This window comes from Zosterops lateralis, assembly GCF_965231275.1.
Source record: "Zosterops lateralis genome assembly, chromosome: 4".
Taxonomy (NCBI): Eukaryota; Metazoa; Chordata; class Aves; order Passeriformes; family Zosteropidae; genus Zosterops; species Zosterops lateralis.
In genome coordinates this window covers 61,801,806-61,821,993 of record NC_139765.1, presented here as the reverse complement: position 1 = coordinate 61,821,993, position 20,188 = coordinate 61,801,806, and the positions used below count along the sequence as shown (strand labels likewise).

Here is a 20,188-nt window from a genome sequence, read left to right as displayed (position 1 = left end):
GCCAAATAACCTCAAATTAGTTGTGCAGGAGGCTGTGTTCAGCCACTGCAGGGAATGTGGGGATTGTGTGGAGGACTGAAAGAATAGTCAAGGGTTATGGAGATGGGTGATGGTGAGGAGGAAGGTGGGGACAAGTGATGGCTGCAGACTTATTGTGGAAGGAAACAGAACATGGGCATTTCAGTGGGGAAAAAAGGGGAAAATTGGTTCAATGAGTGGCGAAATTTTAAACAATAGTTCAAGATGAACATTTCTAAAAGTAGTAATAAACTTGTTCATTGCCATGTGATAGAAACAGAAGCAACATTATAACTTTTCCCATGAAATTTAAACAAAAAATTAAATCAGCATTTAAAAATTGTGTTTGCATGTAACTTTTCAAAATGAAACAAGCATTTTGTTTTGCTGTTAAAAAAAATAAAAACTAAATAAGTAATGAAATGCACAAAAGCCAGAGCTATTAAGTCAGAAAGAATGGGGAAGGGATATAGGCTTTCATAACAGCAGTAATTTCAAAAGAGAACACACATTCAGATACAGCAAAAAGATAATTGAGATGCAAGGCTTTAGTCAAAAAGAAATGACACAGAAAATACAAGAAGCAAAAATGCTGTAATAGAAGTTCTTGGTAAAGAGGAACTAAGTTTCACTATAGATGGATCCTAATCTAAATAATTTAATTTCAACCCTGAGTGCTTCAGCTTTTAGGCACCTCTTCTCTTTCAAAGTAGCCACTCCCTTGCCAAGTAAAGACACAGGTATTAAGTTCTAATGCCCCAGTTTATGCTTTACCTGGGTTCAGAAAAGATATTGAGGAAAAAAAACCAAAACAACAAAAGGCATGAAAATATCAAGAGTAATTAAAACAAAGCCACAATCCTTTCAAAGCACCCCAAGAACCAGAACCTGGGGGAAGTGCAGGAAGTGGTATATAACATGAAAGCTCCTCTCTTCACCCTTCTTTAGACATCAATCTCTGGAGAGAAAAACTTTAACCTGATACAGTGTGGACACCTTTATAGTGTAACTGCAACCAAGAAGAATGCCAAATACTCCCAAGAGCCAAGTCTCAAATCTTAAAACTCACAGAAAAGCAGCTGAATGATGCCAGCAGGTTAGATTTCTGGATGAAATACTAACTCATTCTTTGCAATAGCAATCCCAGAACTATCACTCTATTTCTTATACATACCTTTGGGCAACCCACTATGTTGGCAGATGTCAGTCTGTGGCAGTGAAATGCCATTGCTTTCACAGCTTCATCTGGCAGCTGAGGGCACTCAGAGCATGGCAGTGTTCCAGGTATTCTGTGCCCTTGCAGAACTCAATTACAATATGTGTACATCAGTCCTTTGATCCACTTCAGACACTTCAGTTCTCTTCAGTAGTAGTGAAATCATTCTTCTGTTCACTGGGAATGTCACTAGAAAAAGGAAATGCAGTAAGGAGCTATTTTTGATTGCTTAAATATTACACTGTGGGTTCATTAGACAACATTTATGTAAATTCCACTATATATATTAAAGCGTGTTGAATTTGGGTTCTTCAAATTGAGCACAACCCACAATGTAAAATCTTGTGCTTAGAGAATCAGGCCCAAATACATTCATTCTACTGCTGTCTGCAAATGCCCTTTTTTGTGCTTAATAATTTCTTTTTCTTTTTCTTTTTCTTTTTCTTTTTCTTTTTCTTTTTTTCTTTTTCTTTTTCTTTTTTTTTTCCTTTTTCTTCTTCTTCTTTTTTTTTTTTTTTTTTTTTTTTTTTTTTTTTTTTTTTTTTTTTTTTCTACTCTTTTAAAGGACGAGAAAACTATCTGTATAAATCACATTATTTTTTGGGAAAGGAATAGGTAAGAACCTCAGGACTGTCTCTGAAGAGTTCTGGGTTCTGATTTGTTATGTGGAGTTCAGGCCAGTTAACTGTGATACTGATTGACTACAATTTCTATCCTAGTTTTTAGAGAGAATAAGCATTTGCAGATCCTACTGACTCCAATTCCAGCACCTTTATAACTCAAATACCAGCTTTTTCATATATTCGGTAAAGCAGATAGTGTTGGAAAATAACAATGGAACTCCTGTGAAGGGTCACATAGATCCTTAAAATAATACACTTTTCTCTTTTGCACTTTGAAACTTTTTTTACCTTTCAGCCTGAATCTTTTTTAAGCCTGAAAACCAACACTTCTAGGCCTACAAAGAGAGATTAGACCTTCTATTGAAATCTTCTCTGGAAACCTCTTGAAAAGAGATGCCTAAAATCACATTTCTTCACTCAGCTCCATGACATGAGGATCACAGGACAAGCTGCAGCTCTACCACAGGTTTAACTTCAGTCAGAATCTCTCCTCTTCTGTCATGTCCAGCCTAAAACTTGGTGAGATGCCTTAAATGTGTCACTGAGCTGGCTTCCAGGGCTGCTAATCTTGGCCTTAGGCCAGAGTAATTTGTCTTTTACTGGAATAGCAATTCTACCTCTACGGGGAAAATAAGGAAGTACACATAGTAGATTGAATAAAAAACACTGGTTTTATGAAGGTTTTCAAAGCTTTCAAGAATTAGTCCTGAGTTAAAAAGACTAAGCACCACATGGATAAATGAAATGTGAACACACACAGAGGCACAAAAAAGCATGTATTTATTATGTGCAAATGCTATATGTTAGTTTTCTGAGAAAATTACCCCTGAAATAATCAGACTATTGCCACTAATGCACAGTTATTTTTTTCTTATGTTAAATAGGAACTTGCACAATAACACAGGGTGGATCACTAGAAAATATTATTTTTGTTATGACAAAAGATTATGTGTTTCTGTGAGATTTTCATGCTTCTTACCTAAATAGGTGCAAAGAAACTTATCAGATCTGAAATTTGTTTCATAGAGACTGTACTTTATAGATTTTTGTCCTGTATCTTCATTCTGGTTTCAACTGCTTTTTGTCTATTGGTACAGGCATATGAAGGCAGTTCTTCTTGGGCTTTGGATCCTTGTTTTATTTTACAAAATATTAGAGTGTCAATGTTTGAACCTAGAATTTGTTAAAGTGGAAAATTTAAAATTTATATTAACTGGCTTTTCTAACCATCCTATTTCAATCTTGGATTTATGGGCTGTTTTTCACCTGTAACACAGAAATATTCTACACCCAGCAACTAAATGTTTTTCATCCATGTGCAAGAGAAACTGCACTCCTTTCAGAATTAGCCTCAGATGTGATGACTTAATCACTACATTCTCAGATAGGGTATGTAACATAAGCTGAAGCCAAGATTTCAATGCCTGTTAGATATGTTTATCTTGTTTTTTACTGGCATAGCTTGTCTACATGTTTATTTAAAATATCCTTCAAAATCAGGTTCTGAATTTACTCTTAACTTTAAGTCTATCCCTACATGGTTTTGCAAATAGCACTCAGACTATATTTGCAATTAAGAGATGGAACTTTGTTTGCTGTCTTCATCTCTGTATCCCTGGTTCTGTATCTATAGAGAAAACAACAGGAGAGATTGTGAAGCTAAATTATGTTTGCAAGACATTTAGACACTACAAAAAATCAAATGCCATAAGAAGGAAATGTAATTTTCTGACTTAGTTGCACAATTTTAGTAGAAATAAGGCTTGAGGGCACACACAAACAATCAATGAAGAGGTCAAATACTAAATGGCTGTTCATTAAGTGAGCATTGTCTGAGTTATGAATGAACAATGGTCCTATTTTCAAAATATGGGATTTTATAAGTGTTTACATACTGTTATAAGGCCTGGGAACAGGCAGTGTGATTACAATGGAATTACTCTCTGCAAGTTTTCCATAAAATCATATCCTTAGATTCAATTTATGTAAAAGGACTTGTCATTTTGTTTGAGTTACTCTATATTTCTTCCTTCTCCTCACTTCCGTAGATCCCTGAAAACAGAGCTTCTGCAATTCCTACATGTGCTCCCTGCTGCTGCTTTCTTCCTCAAAAAGTTCAAACTCATTTGGCATGCAAGGAAAGCAGAAACACTTCTTTTTAATAGTCTCTTTTTTTAACTTTGTGTAATCAGACACCTGAAATAGCCTCTTAGCCACGAGCATGGCACAACACAGAAGTGAATATTCTCCTCTGAGAGCAGCAGCACTGGCACCACACAACTTTCCATGAGATACACAAGATGTACACACTTGGTCATTATTAAAAACATGGAACTTTGCACAGAACATTCATGAAAGACAAATCAGAATTATTCCTAGAGAAGCAAATGGCCTGACGTGTATGTTGGGCAACAAGACTCAATCCAGATGCAGCTCTTGTGGTACAACAACTGACTCATTTTTACAATATATGACTATAAAGTGATGGATGTTGAAGATTTATAATGGAAAAAATGTAGAAACTGAAGGCTGTGATTATGTGATGGCATTGGCTGTACCTGCAGCCTTATGATCTGCAACTGTTTATGGGCATGAAACTGACACCATTAAAAATACATGATTTAAGCATTTCTGTTATATATAGTTAGGAAAGGTTCTCAGTTACAAAAAAAGAAGTGCTCTTATTTGGATGTAAGTTCCTAACAAAATGGTTCTTTCTACTACTGTAAAGTTACCTACTAATGTTTATTTCTCAGAGTGTTTTGAAATACAAAGTAAATTAAAAATACAAATAAATCTATGCAATCATATTGAGTTTGTCAAATCTCCATAAGGATTTGGTAAATTTCAAGCAACCTGTGATAAGGAAAAGGAATTTCACAGTTGAACCATACATTTTGGAAACCGTAATTTCCTCTTCATTCTGAATTTACAAACTAAGTTGATTTCATGCCCACGAGAGTCTGCATGGAAGTAAACAGCAAAAAACTGTCCCCTGTCCACCCTTTTCAAGCCACAATTGAACAGATCTCAGGCATATGGAGCTGTAGGAATGAAAGGGAGCACTTTTTCATGTAGAATGATGTTATGAAGAATGAAGGATGACATGCAGAAAAAACCAGGATCAGTTTTGGATATGGTTAATTTAATGAACTAGAGGGGTTTCCAGGGAACACCAAGGAAAAGGCAAAGTTTTACCTGAATCCTGTTTTTTCATTGTGATATAGCAAGTTCCTATTTTTTTTCATGGCAGCCAAGGGCTCTCAAGCCCTAAAAAAATCCAGAAAAATTAATAGAGAAAGAGAAAAAAAAAATCTATTTTCCTACCTCTTGAGAAATAAAGAAACTGAAGGAAGGTGGTGTGGTGTGAAACACTTCCCACTTCCACCAGAAAAACACATTTACGGATCTCCTCCAAAATTTGGGATTGAAGATCTTTACTTTTTTTTTTTTTTTTTTTTTTTTTTTTTTTTTTTTTTTTTTTTTTTTTTTTTTTTGAGGAGGGGAGGTGAGAAGTTGTGTTTGGTTGTTTCTTTCTTTGGGCTTTTTGATGGAAGAACAAACTACTACTTCCTAAGATCAAATGTCTTAAAATTACTGCCTTAGCATTAAGGGCTTTATGGCTACAGCTGTGGCACAAGACAACATTTGAAATGATGCTGTCACACTGAACAACCCCCATATTCAAGACCATAAGGAGGTGAAAACTTTGGTAAATTCCCATTTCAGGACTGCAAAAGGATCTAAAGATGCTTGGTGATTTTTACTGCTTTTACCCCAGGAAACTGGGCAATGTTTTGATCCTAAATGCTCTAATCTGAAGCAGAATTAAATGTTGATTTTGTATTTTGATTCATTTTGATAATCACAGCAGAATACCTCTATACTTCATATCAATAAAGTAAACTTTACTGGAAAAAAAGTTATCACTTTATTCCATATGGTTAATAAGTTATCAACAATTAGACAGTGAAGAGCACTGCCTAATTGTAGGCAGAGAGGAAGTATCATCCTGAAAAAATGAGCACATGCAGAGAGTGTCTGGGACCCAGATGTGGACAGTGTAATGATAATACTGGAAGAGTGCGGCTGGAGTTCAAATTTTGCAGATTCCTGAAATCTCACAAGCTGAATAGATTAAAAAAATGGAACAACGAAAGAGGTTTCCAATCCTGGCTGCTTATGATAACACAAAAATTTGCATTTTTCTCAGCAGATGCAATTATCTGGTGAAAGTTACTTTCAACAGCTTCATGAAAATCCACAGATTTCAAATCTTTGTTGACCAGAGTATTCCTATTCAAGACAATAAAATAGTTATGTGCTTAAACCTAAAATGGGTTTGTGCCAGAACTTGAATTTCTTACAGCAGACTGACGGTCTGATAGGTGTGATCTCAAGGACATAATTTCTTCTTGCATTTTTCTTTACTTAAAAGTGACACCACTTTATTGTACTTGCTAATGAAATACTAAAGGATATAATACAGATTTTATGCTACATGACAACTAATGCTGCTATCACTTAAAAATTAATTTATAAGTATTTTATATGACTAAAGTGACATTAAATCACAGAAAAACTATTTTTTATAACTGAAAATCAATGTCTGCATTGAGGCATTTTGTTAACAATTACAGATTTAAGAAAAAGAGTGAAGACTTGAAAGACAAGGAATGTCATTGGGACATTCATTAAAAAAAAAGTCATTAGGACATTACACAAAAAAAAAAAAACCTATGAAACTTTCATGTTTCTGAAAAGAAACCTTTTCAAACCATCTCTATACCAGAAGCTTAATCTATATTAAAATTTTAACTATTATTTTTTATCTAACATACATACAAAGGAGTCAATTATCACTAGTTTTATTAGACTTCCTGATTTATTCCCTGATAAAATCGGGGATTGCCATCCAGGATATTGACCCATTTCTGGAAATTTTAGTCTTCTATACTGAATCTCCTCACATTTATGGAAGATACAGTTGGAGCTATCATTTTTGAAGTCCTGGAAACAGATGCTGGCAAAACAAATACTGAACTAGCATCAGTAGATCAACACACAGACTAGGATCACCCACTCTCCAAAAACCTATTTCTCCTTTAGTGTCAATAAATGACTCCTGTATCTTGGATGCATCTTCTGTTGCTATGGAGAAAGGGAAGACTTTGTCTAGCATCTATTCTATAGCATATTATCATTTCCATTTTGAAAACAATTAAAAAACTTCTTCATCCTCTGTAGCAGCTGTTCTTTTCAAGTAATTTTTACATTTTTATTCTTTTTCAGTTGCTTTATATCATAAGGCTACAGACATTTTCACAACGTCATTTATTATTTCATCATGGTTTCTGTAGGTGAGAAAATGAGTATTGACTGTACCAGTTGTGAGGGTCTTCAGTCGCTAGAGACAAAAGCCACCCAAGGCTATGACACACCAAAGAACAACTCTTCATTATTTATATTCTCATGCTGAAAGTCTCTGCCTTTCTACTGCAGACTGCAATGAATGTACTGTCTCTCACTAACAATAACCGTGTGCTGGGGTATTTCCAACTTCTTCTGAGATTTCTGTTCACATATCTCTTTGCAGCCTTCAAGGTCAGCATCTGTACTGTGTCTTTGTGTTCCAGAGATATACAGATGCTACTTCCTGTTCGTACTCCAAACCAAACAGATTGACTCCAAAGTGACTCCAACCCTTGGACAGCTCTTAAGAGGTATCTCCCACCACCTATGCCTGAGTCATTTACTATTAAATGACTCAATTTATCCTCTAAAATGCTCAGATTTCTGCACAGATTTGCTACAGTCAGGCACCAGTGTCATGGATTGAACACTAGAAGAGAAGAATGTAATTCCTACCATGAAGGTTCCTTTTGCCATTAAAAATGGGTAAATTCTTATGCAAATGTAGCTGTACTGTACCCAAGCTAATATAAAGGTGGGCCAGATCTGTTTTCAGGAACTGTAGGGACATTTTTCTCTTGCAGTGTAGAAATCCCCCTGTATAACGCATGCCATAAAATTTAATTTCTATACCTAACACCATTTGTGGTTAGACCAGATCGTAGCTTACATACTGTGATTGCCAATGTTTCTTGAGACAGTCCAGTCAACAGGGATTCCATTGTAACAAAATATCCTGTAAAAATATCAAGCCCAATTTCCAACATTGCTGAGTACTTTTAATTGCAGCTGATTTGCACTGGGACTCCAGGTGTGGCACATCTGGCATTGATCACAATGACTCTGTTTTAGTATTTCCTATTTTTATGCAGTATTATTTTTCTATGTCTCCAGATTAAATTCTCTCTTTCCCCATTCTCCTAAGAAAACTGGAATTATGAGCCCACTTTAATATACTTTAACTTTTTCTTTTCCCTGCCTTGGGAATGTGTGGGATTTGTCACATCCTTTCCTTTGGAAATCAAATGCAACTAATTCATTTGCAGTCTGTAGCTGGTTACATCTATTAGACACAATGATATCTTTTTCTTAACTGTTACAAGGCTATTCCTCAGTCCCACTGGCCTAATTTTCTAACAGACTAAGGGAAGCCAGGCTATGGATGCAAGTCACTTCAGAATCCCACTAAGAGTGCTAATTTTTTATTCTAGATTATTTTGGGAAGTCCAAATGCCACTTTTATTTGGGCAAGGTTTTTTTTCCCCTATTTAGAAACTTATTATTAAAATATTAGTAAATATTTATGTTCCAGCCTGACCTTCATGACCAGTCAGGATCTGAAGATCATTAACATATAAGAAATGAAAATGGAGCTAAGTGTTTATACATTCATATAACCTCTACTCTGGAGTACCTAGTGATTACAAAGCATCCTCAACTCCAAACAGTAACTACACACACAGCAGCAATTCAGCCAGAAGAGAGAATGGGGCTTTAGATAATTACAACAGAAAATTTCATGCATGACAGTTGTTGCAGAAGAAAGTGGAGAAGCAGAGAATATTTCTCTGTGTACTTTGTACAGCCCTTTATCTTTGATTTCAGAAGCGTTTCAGAGTAGTTCCCATTTTTAAAGTATTGTACCTACTTTTTATGTTTCAGGCTATTTTTTTTTCTTTCTCAGTATTACATTGCATATAACTTACCCCTGATATTAAGCTTGCCTGAGGGTATGTGAGGAACTCAGGTGGGGTCTTTTTGTTTGGTGTTTTGTTGTTGCTGTTGTTGTTGTTGTTGTTGTTGTTGTTTTTCTGTCTAAATCCTGCTTGACTAAAGACATTTTTTTCAAATGTCCTGACACTTTGATACATAATTACTTTTCTAATGTCCCAGGAAGATGGGTGGTCTGGGCCATATGCATCAACAGCTTGTGCTGGAATGAGGGAAGTGGGGCAGCTGCAGGCTCTCAGGCTCACCCTTGGAGCAAAGCTGCCAGAGCCTTGTCATGTGCACATTGGGGAGAAATCAAGACCTTTGAACAAACATACGGAGAGTGTGAGAACAAAATTTGTGACTAGAACTGCTTCTTGAGCTCATGGAAGCAGTTCCAGTGAGTCTGCTTTCATAAGAGAGGCAGATTTGGTAATTTACAATGATGTGTGAATTCTTTTTAACCTTATCTCTGCATTCATGGTCACACTCACCATACTCACAATTTAAAACACTATAGTCCCTATTGCAAGGAGTTTAGAGGAGCAAAACATGAGGCAAAACAATGAGGGATGGAAGGACAGCTAGAGAAAAGGGAATTTTCTCAAAGGTTTTAAACTTTTTTTTTTTTCAAGGAACTCAACATCTTTGCTCTGTCATTGCTCTGCTTTATTTTTTTTAAAGAAATGTCTCAAACTTGCAAATCTTGTAATTTCTTAGATTAAGTTTTCTATAATTTCAAGAAACTAATCTTGAGTACTTCGATGACAAAACCAGATGTCCTTCTACTATCAAAAATATTACTGAGATTTAAAAAGCATGTGTTGTTTAAAAAATACATTTTGAATAAAGAAGAAAATATTTTCTGAAATGTAAAAGGATGAATGCTAAAATTAAAGAGTAAAAAATAATTTAAAACATAATTGTGTGGGTTTTTAATTTAATGTTATGTATTTTATGACAGTCAAAGAAATATAGTCAAAGCCCTAATGAGCAAAGTACAGAAACTTCATTATGCCACCAGTTCCTCATATGCTTGAAGTTCACTTCCTTTTCATTGCATATTTGGTTTTGTTAATGAATGGCCTTATTTAGCAAGACACTTAAGCACACATGCAACTTAAATATGACATGAATGAATTCCCTTTTTCTAGCTAGCATTCACAAGTTTCCCTAGGCATGTTTTTTCATACCAAATGTACAACTTTCTATGCAATATCAAAATCTGAACATATGCAGTGATTACTTTAATTCAATTTCCAGTTGAAAAGTAGGCTCAGGATAAGTATAATAAACCCCTCTAAACGTTAGGCTTTCAATGTCTATGTTTGAAGAGAAGAGAAAGGCACCAACATTGAGGGAAAAACTTCATTTTGATTGTCAGTCATACTTGGGACACAAATATAAACCAAAATATGGTTCTACTGTATCTTTTCTCCACTATAATTCCCTTAAGTATACATCATCCTTATTGCAAGAAATTCTGCTCTGCTTTGAAGGGCAGAATGATTCTGCTGTCATTTGTAAAAGCAGAAAGGAAAATTCTCTTGTGTAGTGCAAATCTAAGTTGCACCTTCTAAGTTTTAAACACTAAACAGCCAGATAGGAAAAGCAAGAGAGATCCACTGCACAGACTGCTGGAAAGCACATGAGCTTTACAACTTTTCTTTAATTAACACAACATACAGGTGTTGATTACTGTACATGAAACACTGTGCTCTCTGTTGCATTTTTAAACCAATATATAGAAAGCTTCAGTTGAAAGTGATTGTAGTATGACTTCCTCTATATGCTAATAAAATGTGTAATATAAAGTCAAACCATACAAATAGTAGATTGTTATAGAGCAGACTGATAGATTTCCTTTTATCAAGTAATGTTTTAAGATGAGGAAATGTATTTAATATTTTAATTATTTGTTTTATATGTGAATGAATTTTACATGCTTAAATACAGCAAGCAGCTAAAGCCACAGATTTTTTCCTAGTATAGCACTCAGAAATTACAAAAATTAAAATCGTCAATTTATCTGTCTTGTGGGAGAGAGAAAACTGCAAGCCTTAGCAACGCAGTGTAAGCAAAAAAAAGCTTGGCTTGTTGCCGAGGTCATGGGTTGTGCTATGTGAAAAGTAGAGTAAGAAGAAACACAGCATTTTAAAAGACTAGCTGTGGCAGGCAAAGAGAAAGAAAACATTTTTTGTTGTAACATTGTGGGACTAAATTCAAGGCAGCATACATTTCATTCAGATATAATTTTGTGATATGTTAAATGAGCATATTAAGTGAAGTCTTCTTGGATTCCCTACCCCTTTTTATTTAGCTTAAGTTTTTTATTTCTTTCTTACCTCCTTAAAAGGCATTATATTTTTTTTTTCACATTTTAATTTATTTTACACAAACTTTGTGTTAGAGCCAAATAATGAGGTTCTTAGTCAGAATTGTGTTTGGACAGTGACTGAGTGAATAGTGTCTGTGGAAAGTTTTTTTGACAAGGATTCTCTTAGATTTCTGTGTTCAGTGCAAAGAGTTTGTCCCAAAAGTAAAATAAACAGTTTTCATAAGGCAGGACCTGCCAATATTTAACCTGACTCCTCTCAGTGGGTTTTTTGGGGTTTTTTTTTTTTGGGATTTCAGCAGCTTGACATATTGAAGATGCCTTGTTAGTAATTCTTTCATTAGCAATTGTTTTCTAGACCATAATGGAGAGCAGTGGCTCTGTTAGAGCTAACACTCAGCTCTCTTAGCTTAGCTCCTGAAGAACCTTGGACAAATGTCCTTACACAAACCACTCAGACTCCACCACTGACTCTAAAAGAGAAATATAGGCAATATTTATAATCATTACTTTTCCTAATCTGTACAAATCAATACGCAATTTGCATTCAGCAGCCAACATTAAAGATAAGCAAAAATTAATGATGGTATTTTTACACTAGATCTTTTAACCACCAAAAGAGTCAGAATAATTAATAGCTTAATTAGAAAGATGGAATGGCTAAAATACTGAGGTTTCTGGGAAAAAGTCCGTTGGAGATAATGAGAACTTCCATTAGTTCCAGCACTCAGAAATTATTGCCACTCCAAAAGACAGAGCTTGGAAAACAGATCTAGAAAGAATCAGAACCTGTTTAAACATTTAAACAGAGCAATGTTTGTACTAAGATATTTTTTAATTTAAGGAACTGAAATAATTTTAAGGAAAAATTATCTTCTAGCACAGGACCAGCAAAAGTCATCAGCAGCATTTGTGTGCAGTAGCTGTTCTGTACCCTGCATGAAGAGTTAACTAGAGTCCTTTCTCAGAGTGTTTCACTTAATCAATTGCATATCTTGCACATTGCTAACTTATAACATACACAGAGGTTGTAAAAATGAAGCAGATAGAAAAGCTTTCAGCCAAGCTGAGAGATTTGGAGACCTGATTACAGCTTGGGTGTTTCAAGACAGTTCAGATCTCTGGTATGTTTAACATTACTTTACAATCAGCTTTTCAATGCATTCCCGGTATTCCTCTTTTGTTCCCTGATGAATAAAAATTTAATCCCAGAATTCTGTAGGACAGAATCATTTTGGCTTGTACAGTTTGTTGCAGCACAAAGAATCACTGCAAATCCCAAAGTCCCAGCCCTACTAATAAACTGATAACCTGAACAGGGCCTCATTGTGTGACCACAAGCTACAGAAGAAGCTAGAATTCATAAAGTCACCCTGCAATAATTCAACTACTGTGGCAGTTTGGGCGTTATTTCACAGTGCAGTTGTTTTTCTTTCAAGAAGACATAAATTTAAGAAATGCAACTTCAGAACAACTAACTTTCACAAAGAATGCTGAGCCTGGCAACAAAGTCAATTGAATTGTAAAAGTAAATATTCTGTAACCACACTGAGCTTGAGGGCTGAAATGGCCACATCATAACTTTTTAAATAATCAAGACATGAATACACAGCTGATCAACTGTGTGACAACACAGGCCATACACTGCTGTATCATACATGAGGATAAGAATGGCATCATTCCTAAACTGGAATAACGTGTCAGGGAGATGAGCCACTACGTTGCCTGTGTCCATTTTAGACATGTTCTTACTCACATCTCTTAATTCTAAAAATCATGATCCATTAATTTTCTTTCTTCAGTTTTCACATGTAGTGTTTTCCTATAATTTAAGAATTCTGATTTGGTAGATTTGAAATCCCCATTCCCCTGTGCTGCTGAGGGGAGGAGGCAGAGAATCCAAGGGTGTAGCTGAGCCCAGGAAGAAGGAAAGGCTGGGGTGAAGATTGTTTTCAGATTGGTTTTATTTCTCATTACCCTGCTCCAATTTGATTAGCAATAAATTAATTTTTTCCTTCAGGTCAAGTCTGGTTTGCCTGTGACGGTAATAACTGATCTCTTCCTCTCCTTACCTTGACCCACAAACTCTTTGCTGCGTTTTCTTTGTCCTGTCCACTGAAGTGGTAGAGCAGCTTTGGTGGGTACCTGGAGCCCGGGGTCAACCCACCACATGAGTTTAGATGTGTTAAAATCTGTAACTTTGCTAATCCTGAAATGTTTGAAAGTGTCTGGAAAAGCAATAAAATAAGTGCAGATTTCTACAAAACCTTTACTAGCACTTGAAAAGTTTTGTTAGGATAATCCAGCCATTCTTTAGCAGTAGAAGCAGTAGACACGTGCAAACACACCCACAGCCCATGATTTGGCTGACAGACTGGAAAACCCAGCCTGCTAAATGTTAAACCAGAAAATGCAGGCAGCTGTCCCACCTGCCCAGCTAAACTCCCAACAGGATAACGTGGTATTGCTCCAGCACTTTTCACTGCTCCTACAGGCAATATTATCAGATTTTTATACTCCAACAGGCACAAAAAAAGCTTTCCTTACACCTTAAAGCAGAAACCGTAAAACTTCTCATGGTGTCAGAAAGTTTAGGATCAATAGCAATTCCAACTTTTTTGTATTATTTTATAGATCTTTTAATTTTGAAATGTTTGTAAGGTTTGCCTTTCCTGTTCTCTCTCACTCTTGACTATATCACTGTGCCACAAAACAGGGATCAAATGTGCAGCTTTGGAACTCCTTCCATTTGTCTTTGTTTCTATTGATACATGACATACGTTAAGTGGAAAACAAGTCTTTACAGAAAACATATTCTTCCTCTATAGCATAAATTACAATGTTGTCTTGATAATTGTAAAAAATAATTCTAAAAAATTGTAAAAAAATTTAAAAATTGTAAAAATTTGGCAATTTTATTTGTATTTTAGCATTAGACAGTAATAAAGTATTATTTCAATGTTCACAAAATTAAATAATATCCAGGTTTCAATGGAATTGTGACAATGGAATTGTCTTTGGTTTTCATATTCTTATTCATAGCCACATTCCAGCACTGTAATATGCAATGGTTATTAAGTGACACTACACCTACAGTTAATTGTTTTTGCTTGAACTGGAGTAACAATTAATGTTTTTTTGAAAACATGATATATACGTATAAAATATTTTTCAAAATTTTAAGATATCTATACTTACATTCTAAGGATTTCTTTTTAAAACTGAAAAACGTGTTAACAGGATTTATTAGAAGTAAAATTAACTTTACAATACCTTTGCAAAGGTTACAGAAATTTGATGTGATCTAGTACCTTGTGCAGTCTGCCATATTCACTACAAGAATATGCTTCAATGGTGAAATCATCTGAACACCAGCTCTGTAATCTTCTGGCAATCAGCCACATGAATGTGCCTGATGTATGGGCAGCATTTACTCATCAACTTGAAACTTAAATCAGTATTTTGGTTATTCCCAATGAAATATTTAAGATGCATGTTACACATCTGACATACATTAAGAGCATGATCCAAATATCCACTGAAATCAGCAGAAAGATTTATTTCAAATTATCTGAATGAATTGTAAAAATACAAAATCAGTAGCAGAATGCTGTTCCCATATATTATAGTGCCATTGAAAGAAATGAAACACTCTCATTTATAAACTGGACGACCATAATTCAAACATACCAATGAAAAAAGAGGACGAGACAACTGAAGCTTTCTGACAGTGACTGGAAGTGAGTAAGATTTATAAGCATAATTAGGCAATAGTTGTAAAAAAAAAAAATCTTTTGGTTAGAACTTATCCTCTTGAATTGATTCTTCTTTGAAATCATTTGAGAGGATAACTCAGTTCCAACATCAAAAAGTTTCTCAAAAAGTACAGTTTATTTTCAGTTTCTAACTTAAATACATCTGTCTGTCAGAGTTAACATTTTGCTGATTAGCAAAACTTGAATCCAGTTGCAGCCATTGGCAGTATTTCTGAAGACATCAGCTCAAATTTACACAAGAACTTAAATGTTTATGTCCTAGCAAGCCTAACAAAAGCAATACAGGGAAAGCTTGAGATCTTTTCAATGCTTCAGCATCTTACCATAGGCATCTAGATGCTCACTAAAACAAGAAATGCATTAATCTCACTAAAAGAAAAACAGATCCATGAGGTATATTTATTATTCTGAAATTCAAACAACATAATCCAAAGGATCTGCTAAAAAAATGTGTCCCCTAACCACGGAACAGTCAGGTTCAACATTTTCTACATCTGACACCATTTGTGGAAGTGGCAGTGAATGTAACTGTCTCATTATTCCACCTTTGTTTTCCCAACTTTATGATTTATTCACTATGGTAGATGATGAAATTCAATTTGAAGCAAGTTCTGAATGTAGTAAGATATCTTCATTGTTTCTTTCCAAATCGACAGTAAAATGTGTGTTAGATTTAGAGGGGGTACAAGGAAAGGCCATCTGCAGTCACAATAATATTGAGCTCTTCATGCAGGACCACAACAACTTCTGTGTACTCCAACACTGCAATATTCAATGAAATTACAAATGGACTGATGGATCTCTCAATTCAGTTTATTCCTTTTATCACTCCAGGGAGACAATTCTTTAACTGCTAAAATTCAATAGATGTCAGCTCACTCTTGGGCACACAACGTGTTTCTTTTGACGCATAAATGCTGTGCAAGTGACAACTTCTTTTTAGCTTCTACAGAAAACATAGATATGAACAATACTGCCCCATGAAGTACTCCCCCTGATATTTGCATGTAGAGATCTCGCTGTTTTCCAGGGTTTTGAAGCTGTGTAATATAACAGTTGATAGTTGAACTTGGGGATCTTAGAGGTCTTTTCTACACTTAATGATTCTATGATTCTATACTAATCCTGTGCAGCTCAGACTAGAGCCCCAGGAATTAATTTGCAAAACATCCACAGAAAAAAAGAAGTCTGGCATGTCCTCCTGGGTACCAAATAAGGCCTGTGAACAGAAGAATCCAAAGAAGGAATCTTGTAATATATAAATATACTGGAAGGGATTTTTGCTGTGCCCCACCTCTCCAGCTGCTGCAGAAGCCTGATGTGTTTAGCTACCTTTCCTAAGGGGAGCAGCAGTGTAAGGCACAGGCTTTGCTTGGGGTATAAATGTTGTCTGGCAGATAGGAGATGGTCACAGAAAAGCAAGCCAGAAAGTGAGCAGCACCTGATCACCCATCACACCTCAGCATGGTATCAATGCACCAGGAGATGCTCCCAGTTCTTGCATTTCTAGTCTCCAGCATTTGTAGCACATGACTGGTCCCCACTACTACTTATCATTAAACTAGAATCAAGCCTGCTTCTCTTCTATCTTACATTGAGTGAGGAGATTCACACCTTGGGTTTCTGGCTCTTCTTTCTGAAAATTTAATGTTTGGATTCCTTTTGCACGTGAGATGTTTTTTAATGGAATAACTGACTTTAAGTTATAATCAAGGCAGACTGTCTTTTCTTTTCTGGCATAATGCCTCATCTTTTAACTTACGCCCAGACTGGCTTGCTCTTTATTTTCAGACTGAAGCGGCCTTTTAGACAGATTCTTTGTCAATTTTTTAAAATGCTTTGATGTTAAATGTCTTTTCTTAGAGGACTGTGGCACTTTTGCACATTTTCCCTTGAGCAGAGGGATGCCAGCCCTAGAGGGAAACTGGCTTCATGACTGTCTAATGTATTCTTAGGCTTAAAGTGTTTGTGCAGATCTCACAGACAGACAGACAATATGGTGTGGCTCATAACACACACTGGAACTTTTAGCAGTGTGGATGCAAATAATCTGGTGTGTTTTGAGTTCAGGACAAGTGTAGTATGTTTGTTTTTCTACAGTGGGTCTGTAGCAGCCTGCAAAATGACAGAATGAAAACCCTACTATCAAAACAAATGGAGGAAATATTTTACTGGTAATGCATGATATAAATACCATCAAGTCCCATCCCTCTGACAGCTGGCTATGTTCAAGGTGGGGTCTGATACAGTGCAGCTGTGTTACTCTGGGTCAGGCTTTTCCAGGAACAGCTATACTCTAAGAAGCAGAAGATGAAAAAGAAGTCAAAAGAGCAGAGTCTTGTGAGGCTACAGGGGTGGTGGCAGAGAGGGACTATAAAGAATGAACCATTTCATAACCACAAGCTGGTCAGAGCATGTAGAGCCTGTCAGTGCACTCCAGGCTCTCACACCACGTCCAACTGAGTTGTGTCTGTTGGACAAAAGGACACTGTGACTTTGGGAATGTGGTGGATGTGGGCAACACATCAGTAAGGATCTGCAGATAGTACTGCAGACCTCACCAACAGCAGAGATAGGTTGGATTTGCCCACCCCAAATGATTGCAAAACCACCAGGTGCAGTGTAGGGCTACTATGGCAAAGGCAACCAATTCTCTTTTCTACTGGTAGTGATCATCAGAAGATACATGTCAATAGGCAAAGATGTGAGCTAGTTCTCAGGACAGAATATGAAATTCAGTTGACCAGATTCTAGTTTTGTACTCACTATTGGTATATGCAATGTGACATAATCCTGTCTCATTTCCTCACCCCAAAACCTTCAGTATGTATGAAAGGGAGTAGCTTAATGGTGACTATCACACAAGAGGGATGTATTGGGAAATCTGTACTTTCTGCTGGTCAAGAAGCACCAATTGCTTTAACATGGCAAGACCAAGTAATTCAAGTAAGGATTTACCTAACTCTGCAACAGGCCTCTTGCTCAGGCCTTGGCTCTCAAGCACCACAACAACAGAAAAATATGAATCCTGGGATCTCTGTATAGCAAAGAGCAACAAAGATCCCAAGACAGGTCTGAATCACCTCTGGAAACCTCTCCCACCCTCTAGTTGTTATATAGATATATTAAATTAATTTTCTAGGCACTACCTTATCCTAGATGCCTAAAATAAAGTGAAATTCCCATTCTCAAAAAGAGAGATTGTAAGTAGCAGGTTATTAGATCAAACTCAGCAATCCTGACAGAAATAGCATGCCTTTTTCTGGAATTCAGTAAGGGTTCCATAATGTTAAATGCAGTCTAAAGGAATTTAAATTTCTATCTGGAAAACCACTGTTTGCTTAACATAGACATTTGATATCACAAGTAGCAGAAATCTAGTGTTCTTCTCCATGGAAGCCAAACCAAATTATACAGAAGCAGTTAATAATAGTACCCCGCACAGATTGTTTCTAATTTCTTTTTCACTTGAACTGGTTTTTAACTTGAAACTGGATAACGGATCTCAGGCATCAGGTTGAGAAAGTTCCAGTGTGAAATATGCATGCAGATAAGATAAAATTAATCAACATATAGATCTTACTGAAATTACATGCATTTCTCTTATTTTCCTTTATTTCTAGAACAATAAAATCTTAAATTTATTTTCTGATGCCCCTTTGGGTTCTCTGTGAAACTTCAGGTACTCCTGAAGATAAGATAGAAATAGGAAAATTCTTGCACATTTTAGTAAAAAAATTGCTTTTTAAACTCACTTGGAATTTCAATGTTTAATAGGTTGACTCAAGAGTGAACAGCTTGGCCTGAGAATTAATGTTAAGATACATGTGGAGTTTAATACTGTATTCTTTGCCCCAGATGAGTAAAACCCACTTAAACCTCATCTTTCAAACCAGTTGTGAGGGAGACCATTTTGAAGGTCATTGAATCTTAGATCATACAAAATTCTGCAAAACAGACTTTACTCCATGACTCAGTAAAATCATTCTATAAATGTCTTATTTTTCTTGCATATACAAATCAGAAGTGAATGCAAAAATAAATTATAAATGTAAATAAAATTAGACGAACAAGTAAAATCTAATTCCTTGTCTGTAGGAGTTTTCAGTCTAATATGTAAATGACTGTCTTGGTTTTTTTCTTGATTGCATAATATACTCTGATCTGAAATGAAAGTACAACAAAACAAGCATGGAGCAAACCCCAGCTAAAGATCTGACCCCAGAGATTTAGAAAATAATTGTAATGAAATGATGAAATACTTATAAGAATATCAAAGTTCATGGAATTTAAATTTTCTCTAGTTTCTTATTCTGAAGAATAGGAATAAACAGGGTTTTTTTTCAGGTTTGTTTTTTTTGCTACACATACACTACTTTATAATCCTGTCTTTCTCCCAGAACTGATGGGATTTGAGGAATCCAGCCTGCAAGGCAGAATGTTGTCTGCAGCACAGAGGGGATCTTGAAGAAACACTCCCGTGATTCCAGTATTGGCAATACACTGAGGATAGAAATTTGAAAATCACCATTCAGAATTGAGGAAGTTCTCTCAGGAGCACATGGGACAATCTTTTTGTGTCCTGTGTTTGTCAAGAATCATAAAATGAATTGTGACATCCTTTCAGATGTTTGGCACATTACATTGATGGCTTGAGTCCACATGTTATTTTTCTTTTAATTTTCCACTGTCCAAAAAAAAGAGCTTATAATAACATGTTCCTGAATTAGCATTTTTCTAAAATAAATAACAGAGCATTTGTAACTTATAGTATCCTTCAGTTACACAAGTTTGTATGCAGGAAATGTAAACAATCATCCTCTTCTTCAATAAATAAAGAACACAGCTCATATTTGCTCCCCAAGTGATGGCCCCTTTTTTCTTTTGAGATGTCTGAAGAAGCCAGAATTTGCCAAGATGAGAATTCTCCCAATGAACCTGGAGCAGGGGGAACACAGATGGTGAAAGCTGGTGAAGTCTACATGTAGGCTTCTCCAACACCCCTGCAAAGCAGATATCAAGAAACAAAAGGGACAAATTTCTTTTTCCCAGTGGCTTGTGTTCTCTTACCCAGCTGTTGTAACCTACAGCAAGTGAC

General features: G+C 35.8%; 1 protein-coding gene across 1 annotated transcript in view; it reads right to left on the bottom strand.

Moving 5' to 3' along the window:
- The window catches only part of FBXL13 (F-box and leucine rich repeat protein 13), a gene marked incomplete at its 5' end in the record, with an annotated part of 62,803 nt that overhangs the window by 11,226 nt on the left and 31,389 nt on the right, over positions 1 to 20,188 (bottom strand). The window contains 9 exon segments of the mRNA XM_083860626.1: positions 1,193 to 1,287; positions 1,290 to 1,323; positions 11,709 to 11,768; positions 11,772 to 11,787; positions 14,626 to 14,692; positions 14,695 to 14,818; positions 15,005 to 15,048; positions 15,231 to 15,314; positions 18,049 to 18,127. Coding sequence (XP_083716752.1) covers positions 1,193 to 1,287; positions 1,290 to 1,323; positions 11,709 to 11,768; positions 11,772 to 11,787; positions 14,626 to 14,692; positions 14,695 to 14,818; positions 15,005 to 15,048; positions 15,231 to 15,314; positions 18,049 to 18,127 — 603 coding nt within the window.